The 25,395-nt window shown below is 45.5% G+C and overlaps 1 protein-coding gene across 1 annotated transcript; it reads right to left on the reverse strand.

The window, feature by feature from the left end:
* Window positions 1–1,074: 1,074 nt before the first annotated feature.
* On the reverse strand, window positions 1,075–24,109 carry STARD7 (StAR related lipid transfer domain containing 7). The gene is made up of 8 exons (XM_066593085.1): window positions 23,818–24,109; window positions 21,991–22,154; window positions 18,640–18,689; window positions 18,444–18,554; window positions 17,413–17,495; window positions 15,221–15,320; window positions 5,083–5,167; window positions 1,075–4,318 (listed from the first exon to the last, which is right to left on the reverse strand). The coding sequence occupies exons 1-8, from the start codon at window positions 24,054–24,056 to the stop codon at window positions 4,143–4,145; spliced, it is 1,008 nt and encodes a 335-aa protein (XP_066449182.1). The 5' UTR covers window positions 24,057–24,109; the 3' UTR covers window positions 1,075–4,142.
* Between the last annotated feature and the right edge of the window lie 1,286 nt (window positions 24,110–25,395).

Consider the following 25,395-nt stretch of genomic DNA (forward strand, 5'->3'; position numbering starts at 1 on the left):
TTCCTTGCGATATCGCCATCAGATGGAACTTGCAAAGGAATATCACCCGTGTTAATACACCCAAACTCCTACCCGAGCCTGCTCCCCTGTTGTGAACGTGCATTAACTGCCTTTCCAGTGAGCTACTACAGATGGCTGTATGACAGTAGCAGGGTATGTTGAAGGAGATCAGGACAGACCGCAGAGAAAGCTACTATGACAGAGGTCTATAAATTCATTCCATGTCAATGTTCTGTTCCTAGCAGTGAGGGTTAACACACCAGCAGCCATTCATCAGAGAGGCCCACTTAATGCACAGCTAAAAAACCTCTGGAGGAGAGGGTGGGGGAACTGAGCTTACGTGCATACATGAGAGACCCCAGCAACTCAGTTCTGGGAACACCCCCAAGCCAGAAATATAGTTTGCAAGTATCGCGTTTCCCCAAAAATAAGACTGTCATATTAATTTTTGCCCCAAAAAAGGCACAGGGTCTTATTTTCGGGGGAGGAGTGCTACGACGACAGGTGTTGGAGGCGCTGTCCGGGTGCCTCCCGCTGGTCTCCAACGTTCCATCAGGCTTCTGTGTAGTCCTCATTAATTGAATGGCTGTGATTAGTTCATCGATCGATGCTCAGCCAGCCAATCTCTTTCTGGAGGCGGGGTTTTCAAGCCCCTTTACCAGCAACAGCTGCTCTTTTTAGAGGTGAGGACTACGCAGTAGCTTGCCGGAGCGCCGTAGATCAGCAGGAGGGCCCTGGACGGCACCTGCTAGGTGAGTATTGCTCTTTTTTTTCCATGTAGTGTAACTAGGTGTAATTTTCAGGGTAGGGCTTAAATTTCAAGCCCCCACCCCAAAAATTAGGATAGGGTTCATTATCGGGGTAGTTCTTTTCAGGGCAACATGGTATGAGGGTTTCTAAAAGCATGGGAACGAAAACGCAATGCAAAAAAAAAAAAAAAAGAAAGAAAACAGACAAGTTCATCCTTTTTTCTGCAAGGACTTGGATAGGTGTGTATTAATTTTTCATGCACAAAGGTTTGCATGGCCATTTTTAAAATGGTGTTTGCGGCAGCCAAATAAAAGTCACAAAATATTTAATACCAACGTGTACTTTTAATTACACATATTTAGTTAAAAGAAACAAACAATGTAACATCACATCGGTGGGAGCTCCCAGCTCGGAGGAGCAGTGCAAATGCTTACACTTAAAGGGATTATTCCAATGCTTCTTACCTAATTGTCAGCACCGGAGATAACAGTAGGAAATACATTTACCCTCAAAAGTAAACAAGCCTGCGGAACTAAAAGTCCCAGCTGGACAGACACTGCATGCACGGCCGTGCCCCGACTACTCCATAGCCCAGATAGAGAACACTTAGCATACTTCACACCCCTAACACATTTGTATTTTGTAGTAAGTTGGTCCTTTAGAATTTATTACTGGCTATGTAGGAAGTAATTGGTTTACCTGTACTGGTAATGCACATTTAACAACGCTGAACTAGCAGAGCGACAGCTAAAAGCCTCGTTTTAAGTGCTGCAATTTCCAGTGGTTGTTTGCGATTATGTTCTTGCAAAATGCTTTTTTTGGGTGGAGGGGGGAGTAAATTGCCCCGTTAAGCAAGATTGTTTTATTCACTGCATGAAAACGATGCTCCAGTTTCCTGAAAAGGTTTAATTTTTTTAATTTTTTTTTTTCAGTCGAGTTTCAGGAGAGAAGAAATGCTTTAGTCTTGGAGTGATTTTTAAGCTATGCAGCTTTTCCCATAGGGAGCGCCATCTCCACTGCAACCAAACAATGCCATCATAAAGCTTTGGGAGATGCTGTTCCAATTGTGAAGGGGCAAATAAATTTCCCAGCAACCCTTTTTTTGCATAATTAGTTATTACGAAGTTTAAGTGCTTTGTAAGAATCCGCCCACCAGTATAAACAGGTACAGGCAGAGAAAAGGCATTAAAAAAAAGCCCTTTTGTATGGCAGACCGCTTTCATTTAGGCCACTTTCAGTATTTGTAAGCCAAAACCAGGAACGTGTCGAAGAGAACAGAAGAGGCGCAAACTTTTCCCTAAGACTTTCCATCTGCCAGTTGCTTTCAAGGTTTTGGCTTACAAATGCACTGCTTGATTATGTTGCAATACCTGCAGACAGACCACCGTGGCCACTTTCTCTTTACAGATGATCTATGAGCAGAAAACACCATCTTTGTGGACTTTTACAGAACACACCATGGTTCATAGACTGCGATAGGCCACATTCCAGCATCCGTATTACTGATGGAACGTCTAAAACCAACATAGTTCTTCTCAGGCAATGTAGAACGTCATAAAGGACTAGAGTGATCCAAGTTTGCTTTAGTAGAACTTAAAAGGAGCCATTAAGTTACATACATAATGGGCGCTAAAATGTGACTTATCTACGCTCCACCCCCCCCCCCACCCCCCAATACACACAAACATGAAGTAAGCTGAACTTGAATCACCATAGAACCCCTAGTGCTCTACAATAATGGTTTACTAGGACCATGCCTTGTTTTGGGTCTTGCAGCACAACATCCGTGTTAAAATATGGCTCCGTTATGGCTGCCTGAATGAGGCCTTGAACGGGTTGTACTGATTAGAACATGGCTGATTTCTCCGAAAACAGTGTCCCACCCGCCCATGGGTTTTTTCTGTTTTGCTCAGCCCCACCAAAGTGAATGGATAGGAACTGAAATATCACAGAGCCGGTGGACGGCTGCCGTATTGTTACTTGAAAGAAAGCAGCTATGCTTTACCAATATTCGACCACCCCTTTAGTCTTCAGCTCAACAGCGAATGTGATTAAAGCATTTTGCCCAAGAACTTACACTGCGCAGCTAAAGAATAGATTCCAGCGGTATAAAGCCGCGCAATATGCTTTAAAGCGACCCTACGTTGTAAACAAAGATGGCCGCACCACTTCTCTGACTAACTGAAGCACACTGTATTAGTATGCATCATTAGTTCAAGACACTATTCCTGCTTTGATTGGCCAGTGCTGCCCATGTGATCAGCGTGAAGCGTATTAGACTACCAATGCATACTAATGCACAATGCGCATCAGGTAGTCAGAGAAGTGGTGCGGCCATCTTTGTTTGACCAGGCCTGGAGGGTTGTTTTAACCAAAGTTCAGAAAAGGACCGTGAGTACCACCGATTCTTAATAAAGGACCACTAAACCCAACGCCTGCAGCTTATGAACACTGATACATACCTTTTTGGGGTAGGTCTTATTATCAGGGAAACAGGGTACAAGGGTAGGTCTTATTATCAGGGAAACAGGGTACAAGTGTAATAGTTAAAGAGACGTGGGGATATGTACCGTAAAAGACTTTTTTGGACTCTGTGCCCGTAAGCTTACTGGACTGCACCCAACTGCATAGAACATTTGGGCAAGACAGGCTGTGGATTTAGTGTCCCTTTAAAAAAAAACAAAAAAAAAAAAAAAAACTCATAAGGGTACGGTCACAGGTTTTGCTCTATGCCATCTCCTCAAATCACGACCTGTTGGGGGTATGATTATAGACTGCAGATCGGCAAGCTTTTGGTTAGATTCCTTCATATGAACAAGAGACTGGCAACCAACAGACATTCCCTTAAGGCACAAGGCCGAATCAGATGTCCACTGGCTCATAGAAAGAGAGAATGGACTCGATCAAAATCCATCGTTGTAAATCTGTGACCCAATAACCCAGTTTTTGTTCAAATGGATAAAAACGAAAAAACACATTCTTGAAGACGCTTCCTTCTGACATGCGACTGTTCCCTAATAAATGAAGAACTTCACTGACATTCTTAGAGGGAAGTATCGATAACAGCGTTTGGACAAGACTCCTCACAGAACTGATCCTACAAGACAAAACACAGTTTGCATCCGGTTGGCGATGCCCACATTCAAGTTTCCTTGCAGGTGCCTGCCAAGCATGCGGCCGCAGCTGTGGAGGCCCACGCAGAGCATCAGGAGTAGTTCAACAAGGCACGGACGGCCTCACTAGGATCTTAAATAGCTTGATTTTTGCTTGGCAGTAGTACCCGGTTTCATAAGAGATGCCGCTGCTGTGTTGGCATGAAGCCTCATGTTGTCCAACAGCTGTGGTCTATTATATTGGCTTGTGGAGGTAAGGCAGGACATTAACACCCCTAATTAGGCAAAATCCATCTGTGGCGCAGGGCGCGCAGCTGCAGGCTTTCGTTCGGGGCTGGCTCTAGCCTCACCGCTGCAGTCCTGGGGCCGGGAGGATATGTAATCCCTCACTTTGATCTCCAGGTTTCTGGCGTGGAGTGTTGCTAGGTATAGCTTCTCTAGAAAGTCTGGCATTCCTGTGGAACGGGAGGAGTGTTAATGACATACTTGTAAACATGTACAGTATAATAGGTCACAAGGGGTTCCCCGAAAGTAGATGAAAAAAAAAAGTCTGTTTCTACTAGAATCAGCGCCACTTTTGTACACAGCCTGTGCCCGGTATTGCAACTTATTGAGTAAATGGGGCCATGTCGAACTTTGCAATTTGGCTTTCCCCACCCCACCTCCAATTATAGCAAGCATTTACAGCTGAGAGATGACTGGGCAAAAATACTATACCTCCAACATTGGAAGTGTAATGAAAGGGATTGGCAATTCTATGTCCTTGTGTTATTAAGGCTGGATTCAGATGACCGTATATCGGCTCGGTTTTCATGCCGAGCCGATATACGTCGTCTCTCTCCGCAGGGGGGGGTAGGATGGAAGAGCCAGGAGCAGGAACTGAGCTCCCGCCCCCTCTCTGCCCCTCTGCACTATTTGCAGTGAAAGGAGGCAGGACGGGGGCGGGGCTACATTCCGCAAATTAGCCCCGCCACGGCTCTCCTCATTGCAAATAGTGCAGAGGGGCGGAGAGGAGGCAGAGAGGGGGCGGGAGCTCAGAGCACTGCTCCTGGCTCTTCCATCCTCCCCCCCCTGCAGATGAAGACGACGTGTATCGGCTCGGCGTGAAAACCGAGCCGATATACGGTCGTCTGAATCCAGCCTAACAGAGATCATGAACCCTTTCCAAACCCGCCTCTCTGATCCAACATACAGAGAGGTTAGGCTGTAATCAACTTACCGCTGGACACCATCCAGTTTACACAGTAGCGAGGAAACACAGTCTGCGGGTTGTCACTGTAGATCAGCATGTAATCAAAGCCGTTCTGAGGAGGAAAAGACACTTAGTAGCAAGTCTACTTTGCTTCATTAACCCCTTAGTGACAAAGCCTGTTTGCGCCTTAGTGACGGAGCCAAATTTTGGAAATCTGACATGCGTCGTTCAACGTGGCATAACTCCGTAAAGGCTTTACATATCCCAGTGATTCTGACATTGTTTTTTTGCCACATGTTGTACTTCATTTAGATTGTAAAAAGAGACCGATATAATTTGTGTATATTTATTAAAAGTACCAATATTGGAAAAATTTTGAAAAAATTGTCATTTTTTCACATTTTCAACCGTAATATCTCAAATATGTCCAAACATACTGTACAAATATTTGATAAGATATGTATTTCCATCTGTTTACTTTATTCTGAATGCACACTTGAAAAACTTTTGTGTTTTTTTTAACCATTTAGAGGACGTACAAATTTAACATTACTTTTCAGCATTTTGAGGAGCACTTTGTTTTCCTGCACCAAGCCAAGTTTGCAGAGGCTCATAAGTGTCAGAATAATAGATACACCCACAAATGACCCCATTTTAAAAACTACACCCCTTAGTGTATTCACTGAGGGGTGTCATGAGTATTTTGACCCCACCAGTTCTTTTCAGGAATTAGTTCAATTTAGGGGACAAAAAATAAAATTTCATATTTTTGCAAATATGTCATTTTAAAGACATATTTTTTTCCTATAGAGCCCATGAAAATGAGGATTTACGCACCAAAATGGATACCCCCGTTTCTCCCGTGTTCAGAAACATACCCATTGTGGCCCTAATCTTATGTCTGGATGCATAACGGGAGTCAAAATGAAAGGAGTAGTCGGTGTCTTTCAGAACATAAATTTTGCTTGAAGGCGTTTTAGGCCCCATAGCACTTTTGTAGAGCTCTTGAGTGGCCAAAGCCAAAGAGAACCCCCACAAGTGACCCCATTTTGAAAACTAGACCCCTTAACGAATTTATCTAGGGGTGTACTGACCATTTTGACCCCACAGTTTTTGAATGAATTCAAGCCAAGCAAAAGGAAAAAATTGTGATTTTCATTTTTTTGTCAATTCTGTCATTTTAAAAACAGCTTTTTTTGTACAGCACACGCATGAATGAAGCCTTTCATCCCAAAATGGATACCCCTGTTTCTCCCGTGTTCAGAGACATACCCATTGTGGCCCTAATCTTATGTCTGGATGCACAATGGGGCCCAAAACGAAAGGAGTAGTCGGTGGCTTTAAGAACATAGATTTTCCTTGAAGGAGTTTTAGGCCCATAGCACTTTTGTAGAGCTCTTGAGCGGCCAAAATCAAAGAGAACCCTCACAAATGACCCCATTTTGAAAACTAGACCCCTTAATGAATTTATCTAGGGGTGTACTGCCCATTTTGAGCCCACAGTTTTTGAATGAATTGAAGCAAAGCAAAAGGAAAAAATTGTGATTTTCGTTTTTTTGGCAATTCTGTCGTTTTAAAAACTGCTTTTTTGGTACAGCACACACATGAATGAAGACTTGCACCCCAAAGTGGATACCCCTGTTTGTCCCGTGTTCAGAGACATACCCATTGTGGCCCTAATCTTTTGTCTGGATGCACAACGGGGCCCAAAATGAAAGGAGTAGTCGGTGGCTTTCAGAACAGAAATTTAGCATGAAGGTGATTTAGACCCCATTGCACACTTGTAGAGCCCTTGAGCGGCCAAAACGACAGAGAACCCCCACAAATGATCCCATTTTGAAAACTAGACCCCCTAACGAATTTATCTAGGGGTGTACTGTGTATTTTTACCCTACAATTTTTGAATAAATCTAAGCAAAGCAGTAGGAAAAAAATTACAATTTTCATTTTTTTGGCAGTTGTATCAATTTAAAAACTGTTTTTTTTGTACAGCACACATAGGGATGAAGACTTTCACCCCAAAATGGATACCCCTGTTTGTCCCGTGTTCAGAACCATACCCCTTGTGGCCCTAATCTACTTAAAGGACGCATGGCTAGGCCTATAATGGAAGGAGCACCCGTTGGATTTTAGGGTACAACGGAATAAATTCCAGGCCCTATTGCCCACTTATAGAGTCATTGAGCGTCCAAAACTATAAAGACCCCCACAAATATCCCCATTTTAAAAACTAGACCCCTTAACGAATTCATCTAGGGGTGTACTGCGTATTTTGACCACACAGTATTTGAATAAATTTCAGCAAAGCAGAAGAAAAAAATTACAATTTTCATTTTTTTGGCAATTTTGTCAATTTAAAAACTTTTTTTTTTGTACAGTTTACATAGGAATGAAGACGTTCACCCCCAAATGGATACCCCCGTTTGTCCCGTGTTCAAAAACATACCCATTGTGGCCCTAATCTACTTACAGGAAACATGGCAAGGCCTGTAATGGAGGGAACACCCGTTGGATTGCAGGGCACAACTGAATAAATTCCAGGCCCCATTGCTCATTTGTACGGAATAAAAATTGACTCCCTAAAATCCCCCCCCCCCCCCCCTCCACGCCCTTTTCGGCGTTCCCCAAATCTTAGATAAAAGTAATAATGTGAACTGTGTAGTATTTCCAAAGACGGGTAATTATTGAGGCTGGTTGGGATGGGCCCATGGGGCAATAAAACCGGGTATCCCCCCTCCTCTCATGCTTTTTGGGAGTCATTTTTTGACCTCAGTGGCGGGGATGGGGTGTAAAAAGTGGCGCTCGGTGAGTCTCCGTAAGCTTGACGAGGTGCGGCGGTCTCACACAGAAGGCGCTCAACAAGCTGCTCCTGGAACTGCATGAAGGCGAGCGTTCCCGGGGCTTCTTGTAAATTGCGTATTACAGGTAGCGGTCTGAATAACGCCGGGCTCACACAGCCGTAGGTGGATCCCGGCTGTGAGCCCGGCTGTGACCCTGCGTACGGCCGCGTAATGTACTGCGCATAACTGCGTACTTACACGGGCGGTCATGCGCAGTACACTTTTTTTTTGTTGTTTGTATTTCCCGCACCGTCGCTTAGCGATGATGCGGGTACCCGCAGCCCGTATACAATGTAGTTGCGTATGGACTGCGGGTATATCCGCGACCATGGAGCACAATGGGCTCTATGTTGCGGATATCCCCGGTAAAATAGAACCTGCTGCGTTCTCTTTTCTGCGAGTGGATTACACAATTCCAACCCGCTAATGTGAGCGGAATTGTGTAATCCAATGCGATTGATCTGCGTATTACCGCGGATCAGACGCATGCGGAATCCGTAATTCCTATCCGGTCATGTGAGACCGGCCTAAGGTAGATCGCTACCATTTTTTCACGTGACCGGGGACCGCTCAACGAGGCCACCCGTCACTGCTCCAGGCTCTCGGTGACCGTTGGTCGCTGGGAGCAAGGAGATATTAAGTTTCCTGGGCTCCCCGACTCCTGCGCATGTGTCCGGTGTTTTGCCAGCGGTCGCATGCGCAGAATACGGGAAAGTTCACGGAAGAAGATTGCGTCGGGGTGCAAATACGGAGGCCTCCGGTAAAAAATTTTATCTCCTCTCACCGATCACATCAGTGAGGGGAGATGAACCTTCACCTTTTTTTAACTTTTACGTGATCGCCATTATTCTTTGGATAACGGCGAACACGTGACCAGGAACCGCTCACCGCGGCCCTCCGTGAAATCTCCAGGCTCTCGGCTAAGTTTTGTAGCCAGGAGCAGGGAGATTTTAAAAAACCACAGCTTTTGCGCATGCGCCTGCCACATTGGTGACGGGCGCGTGCGCAGAAGCTGGGGTGAGGTCCGCGGATAAATCCGCAGGCCTTATGTACGTCATTTCATCCTCCCTCACGGATATGATCCGTGGGGGGAGATGAAACACAAGCTTTTTTTAACTTTTTAAAACTTTTTTTTTACTTTTTGCCCTTTTTTTTTTTTTACCTTTTACCCCTTTTTTTTTTTTTTTTTTTTTTTACTTTTTGCACTTTTTTTTTTACTTTACATGATCACTGTCATCCATTGGATGACAGTGATCATGTCCCTGGTGACATCCCTCTGCTCTTGGCTACACATGGCAGCCAGGAGCAGAGCAATTTTGAATTTCCCGGGGCTCGAGCCCCTCTGTGCACGCGCCCGATGTCAATCATCGGGCGCGCATGCGCAGACGGGGATTTCGGGTCCCGGGACATCGGGACATCGCAGAGGACCGGGGGTGAGTATCTTCACCTCCCCTCATGGATCCGATCCATGAGGGGAGGTGAAACTTTACTTTTGTTTTACTTTTTAAACTTTTTCGCGATCACCGCTATCGCAATGGATAGCGGTGATCGCGGGCCCGGGGACCGCTCGCAGTGGTCCCCGGTAACACCTCCTGGTTCCCGGCTACCTTCAGGAGCCGGGAGCCAGGAGATTTTAAATTTGCCGGGGACACCCGGGCTTCTGCGCGTGCGCGTGACGTCATCGTCAGGCGCGCATGCGCAGAAGGCCGCCGGCGGGTCCGGGAGGACCAGATCTCCGGGGGACACCGCCGACAAGCCGTGTGAGTATTTTCAGCTGCCGTGATGGATCCGATCCATCATAGCAGCTGAATTACTACTTTTTTTACACTGTTTTATTTACTTTTTTGCGATCGGCGCTATTCATTTTATAGCGCCGATCGCAATGCCGGGGGGGACTGCCCGCATCCTGGGATGACAGCTCCATGCTGTCGGCTACCTGCGGGCACCAACAGCATGGAGCTGTCACGTCCTCAGGCCAGTGGGCATCAATCCAAAGAGGATGCATAAAACTACGTCCTCTAGGATTTAGGCCCACTTTCTGAGGACGTAGTTTCCCGATGGGGCCGTCGTTAAGGGGTTAAAGGGGCATAGGTCATCACAAGACCACCTTTAACGTAAAAAAACAAAACTTGATTTATACAAACTGCATTTAAGAATTTGATTTTTTTATTTTCTAGATTTATAAAAAATAAAAAAAAAATCTTAAATTCCTGCAGTTTTCAAACTGATCACCAAGCCCAATACTGTGGTTCCCTGAAAAATAAGACAGGGTCTTATATTCATTTTTTGCTCAAAAAGATTTCTTTTTTACACATATATAGCTGCCTGGACACTAGTTAAAAATCATGCTAGGGCTTATTTTCAGGGAAACAGGGTAATGGCCTGGCACTTAAGAAAAAAAAAATTCCAACCATCTCATTATCGCTGCTAGAAATACAATGAAAGGTAACACAACTGCAGTTGTGGGGGAAAATTTTGAAACAGACAAATTTCGGTTTTCACAAAATTTGCTGCCTTCTGCCGTCAGGGGACTTCAGAGAAAATAACTTTACCCCAGTCCTCTGCAGTCCAATGTCCACACAGTATTTTCTCTGATGAAGCCCCCTTTAGACTGTTTGGGACAATCAAAAGTATGACTGTCCGGAGAAGAAGCGGTGAGAACTACCACAAGTCCTGTGTTATGCCAGCCGTAAAGCGTCCTGACACCATTCATGTGTGGGGTAGTGTGCCATCCAATGAGTGGGCTCATCCAGAACACTGCTATGAATAAAGCATGCTATCCAACATTCTCCAAGAGCAACTTCTCCCAGCGACCCAGGAGCAATCTGGTGATGAACCAGCTGCATGGAGCACCACGTGGATCCATGGATAGGAATCTCCGAGATCTCAATCCCATTGAGAACCTGTGGTCAGTCCTCAAGAAGCAGGTGGATACAGAAATTAAGATAAACTCAAAGCACTAATTAAAAATCTGCTGCCATCAGCCAGGATTTGTCCCTGAAGCCGATATCCAGCATGCCAGGGCAAATAGCAGAAGTCTCAAAAAAGGGTCAACACTGTACATATTGAATGTTTGCCTAAACTTGATGTATTTGTCAATAAAAGTTAAACTGTATGAAATGCTTATAATTATACGTCAGTATACCATATAAATATCCGAAAAGAAGATCCGAAAACGCAGAGCCAGCAAACTTTATGAAAACCAAAGCTTGTACTAGTGTCAAAGTTTATGACCACAATCGTAGATAACACAGAATGCACCAGTCTCAATAAATGATGGCCACAGCTTACCTCCTCCCCCTTCCCACATAATGACTTCTGTACACACCACAGAGCATTCTCCATAGGTCCTGTCCTGTGCATCATGTCTATGGCCCATGGGGCTGCTGTAAGGCATCTCTCTAGATGCTGATAACTGCCGCTCATATATCATGTGTATATATGGGATACATTTCCTTATTGGCTCACCCATATTATTTGTGTCCATTTAGCCGGCAGTGATCTTCTGAGTCTCGTTCTATTGATCAGGAACCAACAGCCACAAATAAACTAAACTAGTTGCAGGCAACAGATGGTATGTACATTTATGGATGACCATCTAACAGTGTGCAAGGGATCATACGCCATGTGGCTGTATAAAACAAGGTGCAGATGCAAGAGGTATAATATGAGCTTTAGGTTCCAGATTACACAAAATTATTTAGTATCTTTATCTAATTACTTAGAAAACCATAAAAGTCTGTAATCTGCACACATGTGGAGCACACATATATACAAGTGAATGCATCCAACGTGCCGAAGAGGCAGCTCCAAATACATTGTGCCTTGTACGCAACCAGTTATTTGGTTAACTGCCCCATTATGTAAGTTGGGCTTAGGTCTTCTGTGCGAACTACTGATTAAATGGATTACCATACACTGTCGGCTACCTATAATGCACAGGAGGGTATTACAGCTCTGTACAGCTTCCAAGTTCCATGAGCCATGGCCTCCAGTTTCTGACAGAGTTCTTCTTCCCCAATTCCATAAGCTGACCAAGACTATTAATCTAGGTGTTCTCCGTCAGACTTCGTATTATCCAAGTGAGCCAAAGGTTTTCGGACACATTGTGCAAACAGGATTTAGTCTGCGTGACTGAGAAAACCTATTACTATAAAGCATCCCAATGATAAAACCTCAGCAACCATAGAAAGCAATATACCGGCTCACTTGCAGGATGCACGGACTGGACTAGGATCAATTTAGCAGAAGGGAACAGGGAAAGGCTCCGGCATCCATAAAGTAGCGGCTTTATCATTAGGTCACATTAAAATCTTAACAAAGGAAATACAAAGATGCAACAGTCCATCGTGTTTCATGCTATGACTAAGAGCTACTGTGATAGCTAGAAACAACTTAAATAGAAAACAGATTAACCCCTACACCAAGCTCCCCAAAATATAACATTAATTAGATATAAATTAAAATTCACTTGCTAAAAGGTTAAACATCCAGATTGCAGGCTGCCGGAGACAGACAGACACTCATTAGGTAAATCACCCATATGAGTACAGATTCGCCCTATTTCCCAGGGACATGAATAGAAGACTCGAACTTCCTCACAAGTATAGAGAACTGCTTGAAATATATCACAATCAGGGGCAAAGGATCACATATGGGAAAAAGGGGAAAAATCATCAGGTGATGCACCCATATGCAGGTGAAAAGCTGCCCTAAGCTCCCAATGAACCAAGTGGAAGACTCAACCCCCCCTCCGTATCAGAGGATCATTAATCAAGCAGTCATGGCAAAGGGCAAAACACAGGCGAGCAAACTGGGCTAAAAACACTGCTGCTAACCTCCCAACATGTTTCACCAGCTCCCTGGTGTCCTCAGGGGATTATCAAAGTAATACTCAATTTTATGAAACTTGGTGTACAGGGTTAATGCCGTTCCCATTTGTTTTCACTTTGAGTCATTTAAGATTCTTGCCGAGTTTCTAAGCCACTTTTATACCGATCAGTTATAGTATAAAACAAGGTGCGCCTTTTCCTAATTTAAGAAAGGGCATACAACCAATGAACCATCACAGAAAAATCATGTAACTAAAGGCTCATTTACTCGCAAAGACAATCTTTCAAACGATTGAAAGATTGGCAGTACTAGGGATCATCTTGCATAAAGTGCTAGTGGACACTAATGCCCATTGGCACTTTATTAGCTTCATTTGCATGTAAATGAGCCTCCAGGAGCTGCTTGCAGAACATAGCAGGTGGTCTGAGCTCTGCAATCAGCTCCTTTGTTCTCACAGGGGCTGCCAGCTAAATACAATGTAATCAGCTGCTCCCCTGCAGAACACAGCATGTGGTCTGTGTTATCTCTCTCCAACTGAATAATGGATTTTAGGGCTCTTTCACAGGAGCGTATATCGACTGCAGTTTTCCAGCTAATATACGCTACGATCTAATGCATTAGATTCCAATGCATCAGATCACATGGCCGTATTCCCGCGGCGTAAAAAACACAAAAAAAAACCCCAAAACACATACCCGGGCCAATATAGCACCGGGCGCTTTTACATTGAGCCGAAAAGATAGTCTGGGAACTATCTTTCCGTCCGGAATACGTCAGCCGCTGCTTGGGCTCCTATGGGAGCCAATAACAGCAGCCGGAGAAGGGAGGTGGAAGGGAGTTTAGCAGTGTGACTGCTAAACCTCTCTCCATCTTCTCTCATCCCGTTTGCAATGGAAGGAGGCAGGGTGGAGCTAAACGCCGCCCCAACCTGCCTCCTCCTATTGCTGGCTGCAGGCAAGGGGCAGAAGCTTAGTTCTGCCCCCTCCTATTGCAAACAGCCGGAGGGGAGGAGAGAGGTGTGGTGAGCCAACGAGGGGGAGGGAAGGGCAACGGCATAACAGTCTCGGCGTATATGCACCAAGCCCATGCCGTCTGAAAATGTGCGCCTGTGCACGCGTTTTTGCGGCGCCGGCAGGCGCACATAAAAACACCTACAGCCATGTGAAGGAGGCCTTAAGGTCATCTTAAAGTCATCGTTCAGACGAAGAGTGAACGATGGTAGCAATTACACAAAACAATTATCGCGCATATGCCATCATTTGAACGAATTTTGAGCGATAATCGTTCCGTGCAAATGGGGCTTAAGCCAAACGGGGGGGGGGGGGGGGTAGAATACCTGGCAGTTAGTAACTAATAGTGCAAAATCAAATATCGTGCTTAGACCAGAGGGGCACTGTTTTTAAAAAGGAAAATCCAGTAGGATTCTTTATTAATGTTTGATGAGGTCACCTTCCCTGATGGGACAACTGACCCATTTGATATCGATAACATGCAGGAACTCTATTTGACACAGAGAACACTACAGCAGGGCAACTCAATTTACTGTGGACTGAGATGTATAGAAGATCAAACTGATCTCTGTTATCTATTATGGATTTGACTCACCATCCATAATGGATAAATCTGGCAAATTTTTTTTTTTTTTTTTTTGTAACAAAACTGAGAAAAACATACATCGAGACTATATAATTATTGGATGGCAGATATCTGAAGTCTATCCTCTATTTTGTTGATTTATATTTTGATTTAACCCTTTCTAATCCAATTTGTATCCTGGTTTTCCTAGGGGGCTTACTCTTTTTCTGTTATACAACGGCGCTATCTGCTGGCTAAAGCCAGTACTGCATGAGGTGACACATTGGATAGGCTCTGACAGCGGAGAGGCTGGCAATATACAGTAAGAGAACCCCGACGGACGTCTTCCAACATTGGAGCTGTACAGCCTTAAATCATAATGTTTTCAGATGTCAGACAGTGGATTGGAAAGGGTTAATTCAGAGATTCCAAAGATGCTATCAAAAAGTATACTATTGTTATTGCTCTTGATTGTTCAATAAAAACATTACAGAAAAAAACAATAGTTTTGTTACTTTCACTATTCAACTGACTAGTTTCAGAACAATTGCATTTTGCACGAAGCAACTCCCCTACCGCGACACTCTTAATGGTGTGAGTGGGATGACATGATGAGACGTGCTAAACAGTGTTGCCAGCAGCTTTTTACGGTACGTCAAAGTATCCATTTAGCAGCAGAATCAGGTGAGAACTGCATTAAAAGATAGTGTTGTTCCCACCGGGTCCTGAAAATGACGGTAAAAACTTTGCTCCCAAACTAGTCCCAACTGCATTGGATAGTAAAAAAAATATCTTCCATTCGAAAGATTGTATAAGAAAATACTTCAAATCAATGTATAGTTACTATATAATACCTCCAAAACCCCTCTAGTGCCAATTTGGCTAGTATTGGAGCCAAGTAAATGCAGCACACCTACCTCATCAAATGTTGTGTGCGGCTTGATCACCATCTGGGACTGGTAGTTACGAACCCGGACGTAGTTAGGAGATTCTGGCACCTCCGGATGTTCCACCGCCCTGTGGGATTTAAGAAAAAGTTGATTAAAAGAAGGGTAAAAACAAGGTGTGAAGTGACCATTGCCCTTCCCCCTTCAAATCACACCACTTTTGACCATGGCCTGTGTGTACTATTGCACCCCAGTCTCAAGTGGCACAGCTTCGAGGTGGAAGGGGGAACCATACATTCATTAACACCCATTTCTCCTAATTCTACGCAATTCTTACAAGTGCACATTAAGCAAGTCAAACTGCCGATTGTGTCCCAAAGGTCCAATGGAAAATCTGTCCTGGGATGATACCAGATTGCTATCGCTAAACCCAAAGGAAGCCGATGAAGCCTCCAGTACGCTAATCTAACCTGCTGTTCACACTGAAAGCGGCTTATTAATGGCAGTACAATGTGATGAATCCTTTAGAATACCCGGCTACAATCCTTCACTTTTCTATACTTGTATGAGCGATTGTGTCGACCTTGATTGTGTATAGAGATGAGCGAGTATACTCGCTAAGGCCCATTACTGGAGCGAGTAGTGCCTTAGCCGAGTATCTCCCCGCTCGTCTCTAAAGATTCGGGGGCCAGCGCGGGTGACAGGTGAGTTGCTGCAGGGGGCAGTGGGAGAGATCTCCCCTCCGTTCCTCCCCACTCTACCTCGCCGCTCCCCACCCCCCGAATCTTTAGAGACGAGCGGGGAGATACTCAGCTAAGTCACTACTCGCTCATCTGTATTTGTGTACCAGTTGTCAGGAGTGAAATAGGTAGAGAAGTATATAGAGGCAGGATGTGTCTCCTGCAGGCCTCCTATACCCGATAGCACAGTAGCATCCACTTGCGAAAGTAGCAAGGTATATAACCAATCAGCTGCTGACTTTTAACTGTGTAATAAGTAACACCGAGATACTCCAAAAACTATAATGGGGTATACAAATTAAACTGATCGTTCTAAAAGGGAGCACGATGCTACCCTGTTTCCCTGAAAATAAGACATACCCTGAAAATAAGATATAGCATGAGTTTCCAGAATTTGAGGATGCAAAATGATTTTTCAGGCTTTTTGAGGATGCTTGAATTATAAGCCCTACTCCAAAATTAAGCCCTGCTAACAGTTAATTAAAAAAGTCAATTTAAATAGTGTCCAGGCAGCTATACATGTAAAAAAGTTAAACCTTTTTGAACAAAAATTAATATAAGACACTGTCTTATTTTCAGGGAAACACGGTAGCACATCCACAGGTACAAACATGTGACTGTGGTGGGTAGTGTTGTTGATGCTACTCCTCCAGGGCGTGTGGAGTTCCTATTAAGGAGCCCATACATACTGCGGTGATCTCCAACAACTGCATGCAGATCCTAGGCATAGCTGGCTTTCCTACAACCAGGGGTAAAGATTCAGTCCATCATAGTCACACTGAAGAGCAACCCTGCCCTGTTCTCCTGACAGTAAACAGCTGATTGCTGCTTAGCGCTCCTGACCTGCAGCTGTTGGAACCAGACAGCATATTTGTTAGCAGCAATTAGCCGTTTAGTGTCTGGAGGCCATGAGTGGTGCAGTGCCGCACGTCAGAAGACATATCAGTGGTGTCTTTTTTTTTAGAGGGTGTCACAGCATCGCTCTTCTATGTGAATATGCCAGGGCGATTCAGGCGGCTGTACGTCAGGAAAGGCAATCAGCTATTTAATGCTGCTGTGTCGAAGTGTTCAACTGCGGCTCTTCTGCCTTCCCTCCTAATTGCACCCAGGGCACATGCCCCCCATCCAGTCTCGCTATACCCCTGATGCAGATCACCGCTAATTGAGAATGGGCACGTGACTTCTTATGGTTTGAACTGTCAAGTCCAGGTGCCGCCTGTTAATTAGCGATGATCCGCATGAAGTAAGACACGTGGCAACATTTAACCATTAACCGCATTGTAACATTCACCTGTGAACAGGGAGGACCAGAGATCGGTGCAGAATAGATGCGTACACCGTAGTCATAACATGCGTGACTACATCCTCCTCTGTTCTCAGGCAACCAACAGCGGGCTGGAGAATTATATAGCGCACTTTTAGGACTATCCTATAAATGCATTCTCAGAACCAAGAGTGGAAAATACCAAAAGTAAGAATTACCGAGACACCAAAACCATGAGGTTGTTCTCTTGGTCAACGTGGTACTTCCTGACGTAGACATAATCCCGGGAATACATTGGATACTGTGAAGAGGGTGAAATAAAAGGGATTAAGAATTGGTTTGAGGTGCCAAAGGAAATAAACCAACATTCATACATAACCAGTGCGCCTGGTGAGGCGACATCTCGTCGCTTCCTTTCATTTAACACTTCAATAAATATCTATAAATAGTGAGACGAAGGTCTTCAGCTGTTGTGTCTTAAAGACAGATGGTGGAGAAGCTAATACTATACAAGACCTGTAGACCTTTCCAGAACAAGTGTAACAGGATTATGGGAAGCGTAATCCAATTGATCGGGTTTTATTTTTAGGGATGCCAACAAAAAAAAAAAAAAAAACGTTTTTCTTTTTTTCTCTCTATGCGGTCAAGTTTCCCACATCTGGGGAGGTCGCAGGGGTGCAATAGGTGAGCCTCACCCTGGGAGAACCACTTGGGCGATCATGGTATCTCCCCTGCCATTTTTTTTTCTTCTTTTATATTATATCACCATCACTCTATTGCTTTTTCTCTTGAGTAGTATATAGTGAATGTTTAACCCCTTCCTGTCACATGGCATAAATGTACACCCTAGATGGGAAGGGTTTCCCACAAATGGGTCTTCACTTAAATCCTGTGGATGACGCAGGCGCAGAAGCTTAGCTGTGATAATAGATAGCTGTACAGGAGTACCACAAGTTCATTCCCCCTACGGGGACACAAATGTGAGAGTAGAACATGTTCATTTTTTTTAAACCAAAATAAAAACACACGTTTGGTGTGGTCGCATCCATGACAACCTGTACAATATATTGGACACGCTTTATCATGGCAGAAACCACAGCGGGTGAAACAAAAAAAAAAAAATCAGCCACCAGAGCTCCATCAATGGAAAAACAGAAGTTATGGGACTTCAGCAATGCAAAAAAAAAAAAAAAGTTTTTATTGATTAAACAGATGGGCAAGCATGAGTTAGAAGTTTAATAAGACTTACTGGGAAATGAGTGACCCAGTGAATGACTTCAGATCCAGAGACCACATCTCTCTCTACCACTTCCAGTTTAATGACTAGTGCATCCCATTTCTTACGGTACTCTGTATCCAGCTGTGGTCAAAGAACATAATATGAGCTCTAGAACGCAGACAGCAATCAGGAACATGTCACTTAGGGGAATGGAGGTAAGCTGTACCTGAACATTGAAGAACTGACGAGGCGTCACATCCCTGTATGAGCCAAACACTGCGGGCAGAAAACAGATATAGCATCTATAAGACCAGAAGGTCACAAGCCACAAGTTTAGGGTCACACTTCTCAAAGGATGGGGACCCATGCCTACTAATATGACTCCCACTGCTTTATAAGCAACTAAACCTATTCAGAACTTATCACCTTCCATATAAGCTTATATAGTACATCATTTGGGGAAATAGCAATCATGAGATATATTAGGGAGGGTCCTTACGAACTACAGCGAATGCATGAATGTGTGTCTGTCTGTAAGGAATCGGCTAAACTTGACACCAATGAAACTAGAGGTAATCATTTCCATAGGAATCAATGTCAATCTAATTAATTCCTTCTAGACATTCCAAAAAGAAAACCACATTTTTGTAGAGTTTTTAACGCAGCGCTTAACGCTGTACAACGCTCTCATTCATTTCAATGAGGCTGTTCGCACAAGCGTTTTCGGCCCCGCGTCGCCCATTGAAATAAATGGGCAGCGGTTTCAGCGCGGCCGAAAACGCAGCAGAGCTTGGTACCACGTTTTGGGCAGCGCTAAATGCTCTAGCTACACTGCCCGAGATTAAAACAGAAAAAAGAAACGCACGCACGCACACGCACACACGCACGCACGCACACGCACACAAAAATTCACCAGCATGTGCCGTCGGTGTCCTGGGGGCCGGAGCCGGCAGAGCATGTTGCTAGTGACGGGGGATTTCAATCATCCCCCGCCTCGAGCAAGAGATTGCTCTGAGTGACAGCCCGCTCAACCAATCACAGCCATTCATCCATGAATGGCTCTGATTGGAACAATCCATGAACGGCTGTGATGTCAGCAGCGAGGTCACGTGGGCCGGCGGCAAAACTAGAGGCAAGCGACGAAAGAAGAGGCAAGATTCTGCACTGAAGAATCGGTGAAACTAGAAACCAGCGAAAGGCGAAGGTGAGGAAAGTAGAGGTATGACTGTATATACATACATTTACAAAAAAGATGGGTCATGAAAAAGTGAGCAACTGTAGACATGTCAGTTGGAGAAGGTATTAAGGTCGGGGGGGATCAGAAACACATTTGTCAGCAAGGCTGATTTTTTCAGTGCGAGTTGGAAAGGGCTGGATGGAACGAGGGAACCACATGAGAAGTCTAGTACACAATATTGTGAGAAGGCGATTAACCCTTTCCAATTCATTTATTTTTTCTCACCCATTCTCCCCAGCTCCAATAAATTGGAGCTGGGGAGAATGGGTGAGAAAAAAAATGCATTTTCCCTGCACCCTCCTGATCTGACAGAGTTCAGGAGGGTGCAGGGAGGGACCTGCTTACCTGTCCGGCGTCTTCTGCATTCTCCTTCTGCCTCCCGGCTCGGCGATCATGTGACCGCTGGGGTCAGGTGGCACCTGACGGTCACATGATCGCCGGGCCGGGAGACAGAAGGAGAATGTGCAAGACGCCGGTCAGGTAAGCAGGTCCTTCCACGGTGCAGGCTCCCGGCTCGGCGTTCATGTGACCGCCAGGGGTCAGGTAACACCGGCGGTCACATGATCGCCGGCCGGAATCTCTATGCATTACATAGCGCTTATTGAGAGCTATGTAATGTGTAAATGAGAAGGCAGAAAGGGTTAAAAACCCTTTCTGCCTTCTCCTCGGGGGTCCTCGATGAGGACCAGTGCAGGAGTACATCTGCACCCGATATGTCTGATGATCGGGTGCAGATCCACTCCTGCACTGCAGTGTCGGGCCTGCCCCGACATCGGAGCTGTGGAGGGAAATTATGATGTCGGGGCAGGCCCGACATTGTACTGGAAAGGGTTAAAGTGTAAAAGCGGAGCTTCTTGGAGGGCAATATCTAGAAATAAGACAAATAGTCTGGAGCAGATACTGGATGCAACTTTGCACCTTATTTGATTTGGACTATGATAGTCTGGGCTCTCACAAGACAAGAAGCTGCAGACTGAACACAGATTAATTAGGACTACTCAAATTAAAAACACGAGAAATAGATTTTTGACTCTGATATCGCACGGTGTCTCTAGGTGGCAAACCTTTTATGTGACTCTCCAACAATCCAGAACATTTGACGGACTGGTAGCCATCAGATCAGATACATGAGGATGTCAGCTGGGTGATACTATTAACCGTGTCCAGCAGTTGTCAACTAGCTACTGGACAAGATGTGACATTATCAATGACTTTGAAAGGAACTTGAATGTTGAAACTGTTGGTGAGCCAACGTGTATGGGAACTTCCCGACTCAACGCCAATGGCAGATGTCGGGGGAGATAGGGATCGGGCTGTTAGGGTTTTAGCTGCCCGATCCTTTTGTTCTCAAGTTGATAAGTCACCGAAATGTGACTAGCAGTGATTTTCTTTCCTCTCTACATTCTGAGCACGTACAGTGGAGTTCGGTTAGGTACAAGCGCGTATTATGGTGGACTATCCCAGCCGGACCTCTGAGCATCACAGGAAACTATGCTGCTTGGCCTTTGAGTCAGAAAACCCGTGGCGAGGCCAGGACACTAGTCTGTATGCCAGACACCGGCCTTAGGTGGAGCTCAAAGACTTGAGTGATGTTCTGATGAGAAGTCAGAAGATTGCAGTCCATGAGAATGCACCTTCTAAAAGTATAAACAAAACTTTTTCCGCCAACCATTAAACCAAGGACTTGCTGTTTCGGACTCATTCACATCTGTGTTTGCCATTTCCATTTTCCCCTCAATTAATTTTAAATGGATTTTCAATAAAAAAAAAAAGAATAATTCCGTTCTATTATGGTTCAGGTTTTTTTTTGTTTTTAAATCCATTGAAATCAATGGGGAAAAAAAAAAAAGAAATGCGTATTTCCATTCGAATGCCGTTTTTCTTATCCAAAGACAGACAGCATGATTGAGTTCAAACGGAAGTTGCGCATACAGATATGAAACAACCTGCTAAGAGCTTCTTTCTCCTAGACATCAGTGGTGGTCACGGACTGTGGAGTCTACTGCACTATTACAGCCCATTCATTATCTTCCCCTTTAAGGTGCCACTTGTAATGGCCAAGACTAACAGGTTCTGCTTCTTGGCATCCGGCCCTAGATTACAATCACAGTGACTAACACCAGATTACAATGCTATTAGTAGAGTTCCTATTTCCATTCACCTAATCGGATACTTGATGGCGGATCGAGCAGTCGTACATTACAATAGGTTATTATGATGGGTGCATTGTGATGTAGCGCAGCCCGTGAGTGACCGGCGGCATAGAGTCAAAGGCTGATCAAGGATGTCTCTTTAGGGTTGCGTGCAGACTGCAGGGATAACCTGATCAGCGGCCCTCACCTCTGTACTGATACAAGTTAGTCCCCTCGATCGGCCTCCTCCAAAGCCGGAAGTCCTTCTTGTCCATCACCAACTCCCATCCGCCTTCAGTGTCTTCAATTCCTGGCGTCTGCCCCTCAGATGCACGACGTGCCAGCTGCATACGCTTCATGCCCTCGGCCGGCCTGCAGAGAGAAGAATACCAACGAAGAGGTCTAAGTCATTGTCTTATGTGCGGTTTGGACGTATTCGGGTATGTTCACACCGCGGATGTCTCAGAAGAAGCCTACATCTATTGGGATTTAGGCCAGTAATGGGCAACACCTGCCTACGGATTATCCAATGCATATCTGCGAGAAAAAGCAACATGTCGCTTCTTCATGCGGATACGAAAAATAATGTGTCGAAAATTCCGCTCACAGATTTTGCCCACTGACGGGGCTATATCCACAGATATCTGTTATAGGCAGATCCACACTGAATATACCCCTAAGACTTTACGCACCATGGGGCACGTTTATTACTGGTGCTGTACTAAAATTCTGGTGTAGGTTGCGCCTTTTTTGGTGCAAATCCATTGACAGGTTTACTATTGCTTTGCACCAGAAAGAACACATTGCACCTTCACTCCACTGTTTAAAAGGTTCTAGAAAGTTGGGTGGGGTTGAAGTGGAAGGAGGGTTTCAGAGACATTTATGATGGGCTACTTTTTAAAAAGTTGCAAAAGTTTATCGCAATCTCCGTCCAGTAGCTGGTGCTGAACAAAAGGACTCCACATCGCTACATATTGAAAGATGCAACAAGTGTATCAACATTGTGCAAAATGTGATAAATCTGGTGCAGCTTTAAACTGAAAAAGGTTACAAAAATAATGTCAAGACAGCGGGCCAATAACTCCCCCTGATGATAAACACCCCCAATGTGTCTAGAATGATCAGTGTAATATCACTAGGGGCTTTATCCAGGACCAAAATATCGATGGTCGATCAATACGCTACAATGAGCAGAGCTCTGACCCCTGAGTAGTGGCCAATGCCTGTAACTGCAGCTCCCATTCATTGCTATGAGAGCTGCGCCTGCAGTTACAATCGCCGGCCGCTGCACACGGGTCGGAGCAACAGCTTTCGCTTCGTGGCAGCGGGGGCCGGATCAGCTGATCAGTTTGGGAGCTGAGTAGTGGACTCCAAACGATCAACTACTGATGATCCAGCCTGAGGGTAGGCCACAGATAGAATTTGCGTGGAAAACCCCTTTAATAATCGCTCGTCCCCAAAAGCCAACTGGCAGCCGTTATATAAAACAAATTAAAGAGTAGATTGATGCGTGGCGGTCAGCGCTCGCGACACGGGGCAGAGACGTTGGTTAAGGTAAACCCAAAACTAGGGCTTGTTCACACGGGCGTATTCTGCATTTCAGTCTGTGAGTACACAGCATATTACAGACTAAGATATGCTTTTTACCAGCGCTTTTCAGCCTATCGGCAGTATTATTACGCGTGCACATATGCTAGTTTCCTGTGTATTTACGCACACCCACTGATTGGAACGTACGATTACGGTATGTAGTACACGCCAAGACAGGACACGCTGTGTCTCTTTTCACATTACCAAAAGTTGCATTAAAAAAAGTGTTTTCTTTGCTCATTAACAAAAATGGCAAAAAAAAATATGAATGGAAGAAGCGATTTTTAAAGTCAACCCCACTGCACATGTTCTGCTCCTCACCTCACTACCCCTTCTGCAATGCGTTGAATGGACTACAACACCCAGCATGCCCTGCCATTCTCCCAGCTGACAATGCATGCTGGGATTTGTAGTTCCCCGGCCTGTCAGTGCAGCGTTTAACTACCTGAGCACCTCTTCCTCCCGCACACGTTCCTCTTCCCATAGAAAGGCCCCCGTAAGTGCAGCCAGCAGCCTGCCCGTCCTCCCCGGCCTGTTCCTGTAGCGCAGGCCCCGGATAAGAGCCCTGGCGTTCCGTTCTCCGTAGCGTTGCTGAGCCCTCCCATGGTGGCAGACAGGGGGCAGGCAGGAGCGGAGCCATCCCACGACCCCCGCCGAGACACCGCGGACCACCTGCTGCCACATCCCGGAGCCAGAGCGCTGACCGCCAGCCTGCAGCACGCCAGACACACGGAGGCCCGGACCACACCCACCTAGCAACGCGATTGGGCGAAAGCCCTCAAACCGGTTCGTTGATTGGATGAGAGAGCTGTCTATCATAAAGCTGACTTTCCCAGGCACCAAACCCAACCCTGCTCAAGGGCAACGGAGATGAGCAGATAACGTGACCCACCACGTGACCAGGGACTTTACCTTACAGCGCCACACTGCATGGAAGTGGCGGGAGGAGAAGGAGAGTGATGGTAGCTGCACCACCGTGAAATACACCCTCACAACATGCAGCAGTGTCCTCATGGGAGAGGCAGCCATAGTGCCCAACAGATTCTCCTTAAAATGTCACCCCTCATGGGACCAAACACAACATGTCCTATCTTTTTGCGATATTGCCCATTGTTTTTAATGTGGTGGCCACAGCAGCATCGGTCCTATTGACAGCAATGGGAGAACTCCACCATCATCCGCCATGGCAGGGAAATCCCTTCATGGCTGGTGGGGGAATCCCTTCATTCCCATGGGGATGAAGGGATTCCCCGCAGTTATACGAGGCTGTTTTCACGTGAAAACGCCTCAAATCCAGGGGGCTTTCACATGAAAAGTGCAATATTGGGCCTTGAATCAAGTGTTTCCCATTGACTTCAGCGGGAACCATCGCACTCGCATCGTACGGCAGGCGAGTGCCATAGGGTGGCTCTGAAGGTCCCATTGAACACAATAGGTGGGGCGTTTCGATGAAGCGTCAAAAGATGGGACATGCTGAGAGAAAAAAGAAAATCGCTCATGTGAATGAATCGATCACATCGCGCAAAAGTCACTCGATAATCTCGTCCGCGTGAATAAGCCCTTATATTGATGTCTATGGCAGATAAATTCGCACGTGAGCCCAACCATTGGCCATCGTTGCAGGCGACGTCACATGTCACTGTGTGGTCCTTAGCTTCACCCGGTCCTTGTATTCATTTAAAGGGGTTATATGTACCAAGATTGCAAGTTATCCGCTCTCCACATGATCAGTGGGGGTCTCACTGCTGAGACCACCGCTGATCTCGAGAACAGGGATCCCGTGTCCCCATCCTTTACTGCGCCCTCCGCAGTTAGGAGGCTGAATGAAGAGGTCGTATTGCTAACGCTCCATTCACATTCAGTGGGACTACAGAGATAGGCAAGCGCTCAGGTAGTTCCATCAGCCCAATTGAAATTAAAAGAGCGCTGTCCGCGTATGCTCATTCTGCACGCCATGCATTCTGATGTCACTGAGGGGAGAAGCAACCCCTGCAGTGACAGGCAGAGGGGTACAGGGGACCCC

The sequence above is a fragment of the Eleutherodactylus coqui genome, chromosome 2, assembly GCF_035609145.1.
Source record: "Eleutherodactylus coqui strain aEleCoq1 chromosome 2, aEleCoq1.hap1, whole genome shotgun sequence".
Classification (NCBI taxonomy): domain Eukaryota; kingdom Metazoa; phylum Chordata; class Amphibia; order Anura; family Eleutherodactylidae; genus Eleutherodactylus; species Eleutherodactylus coqui.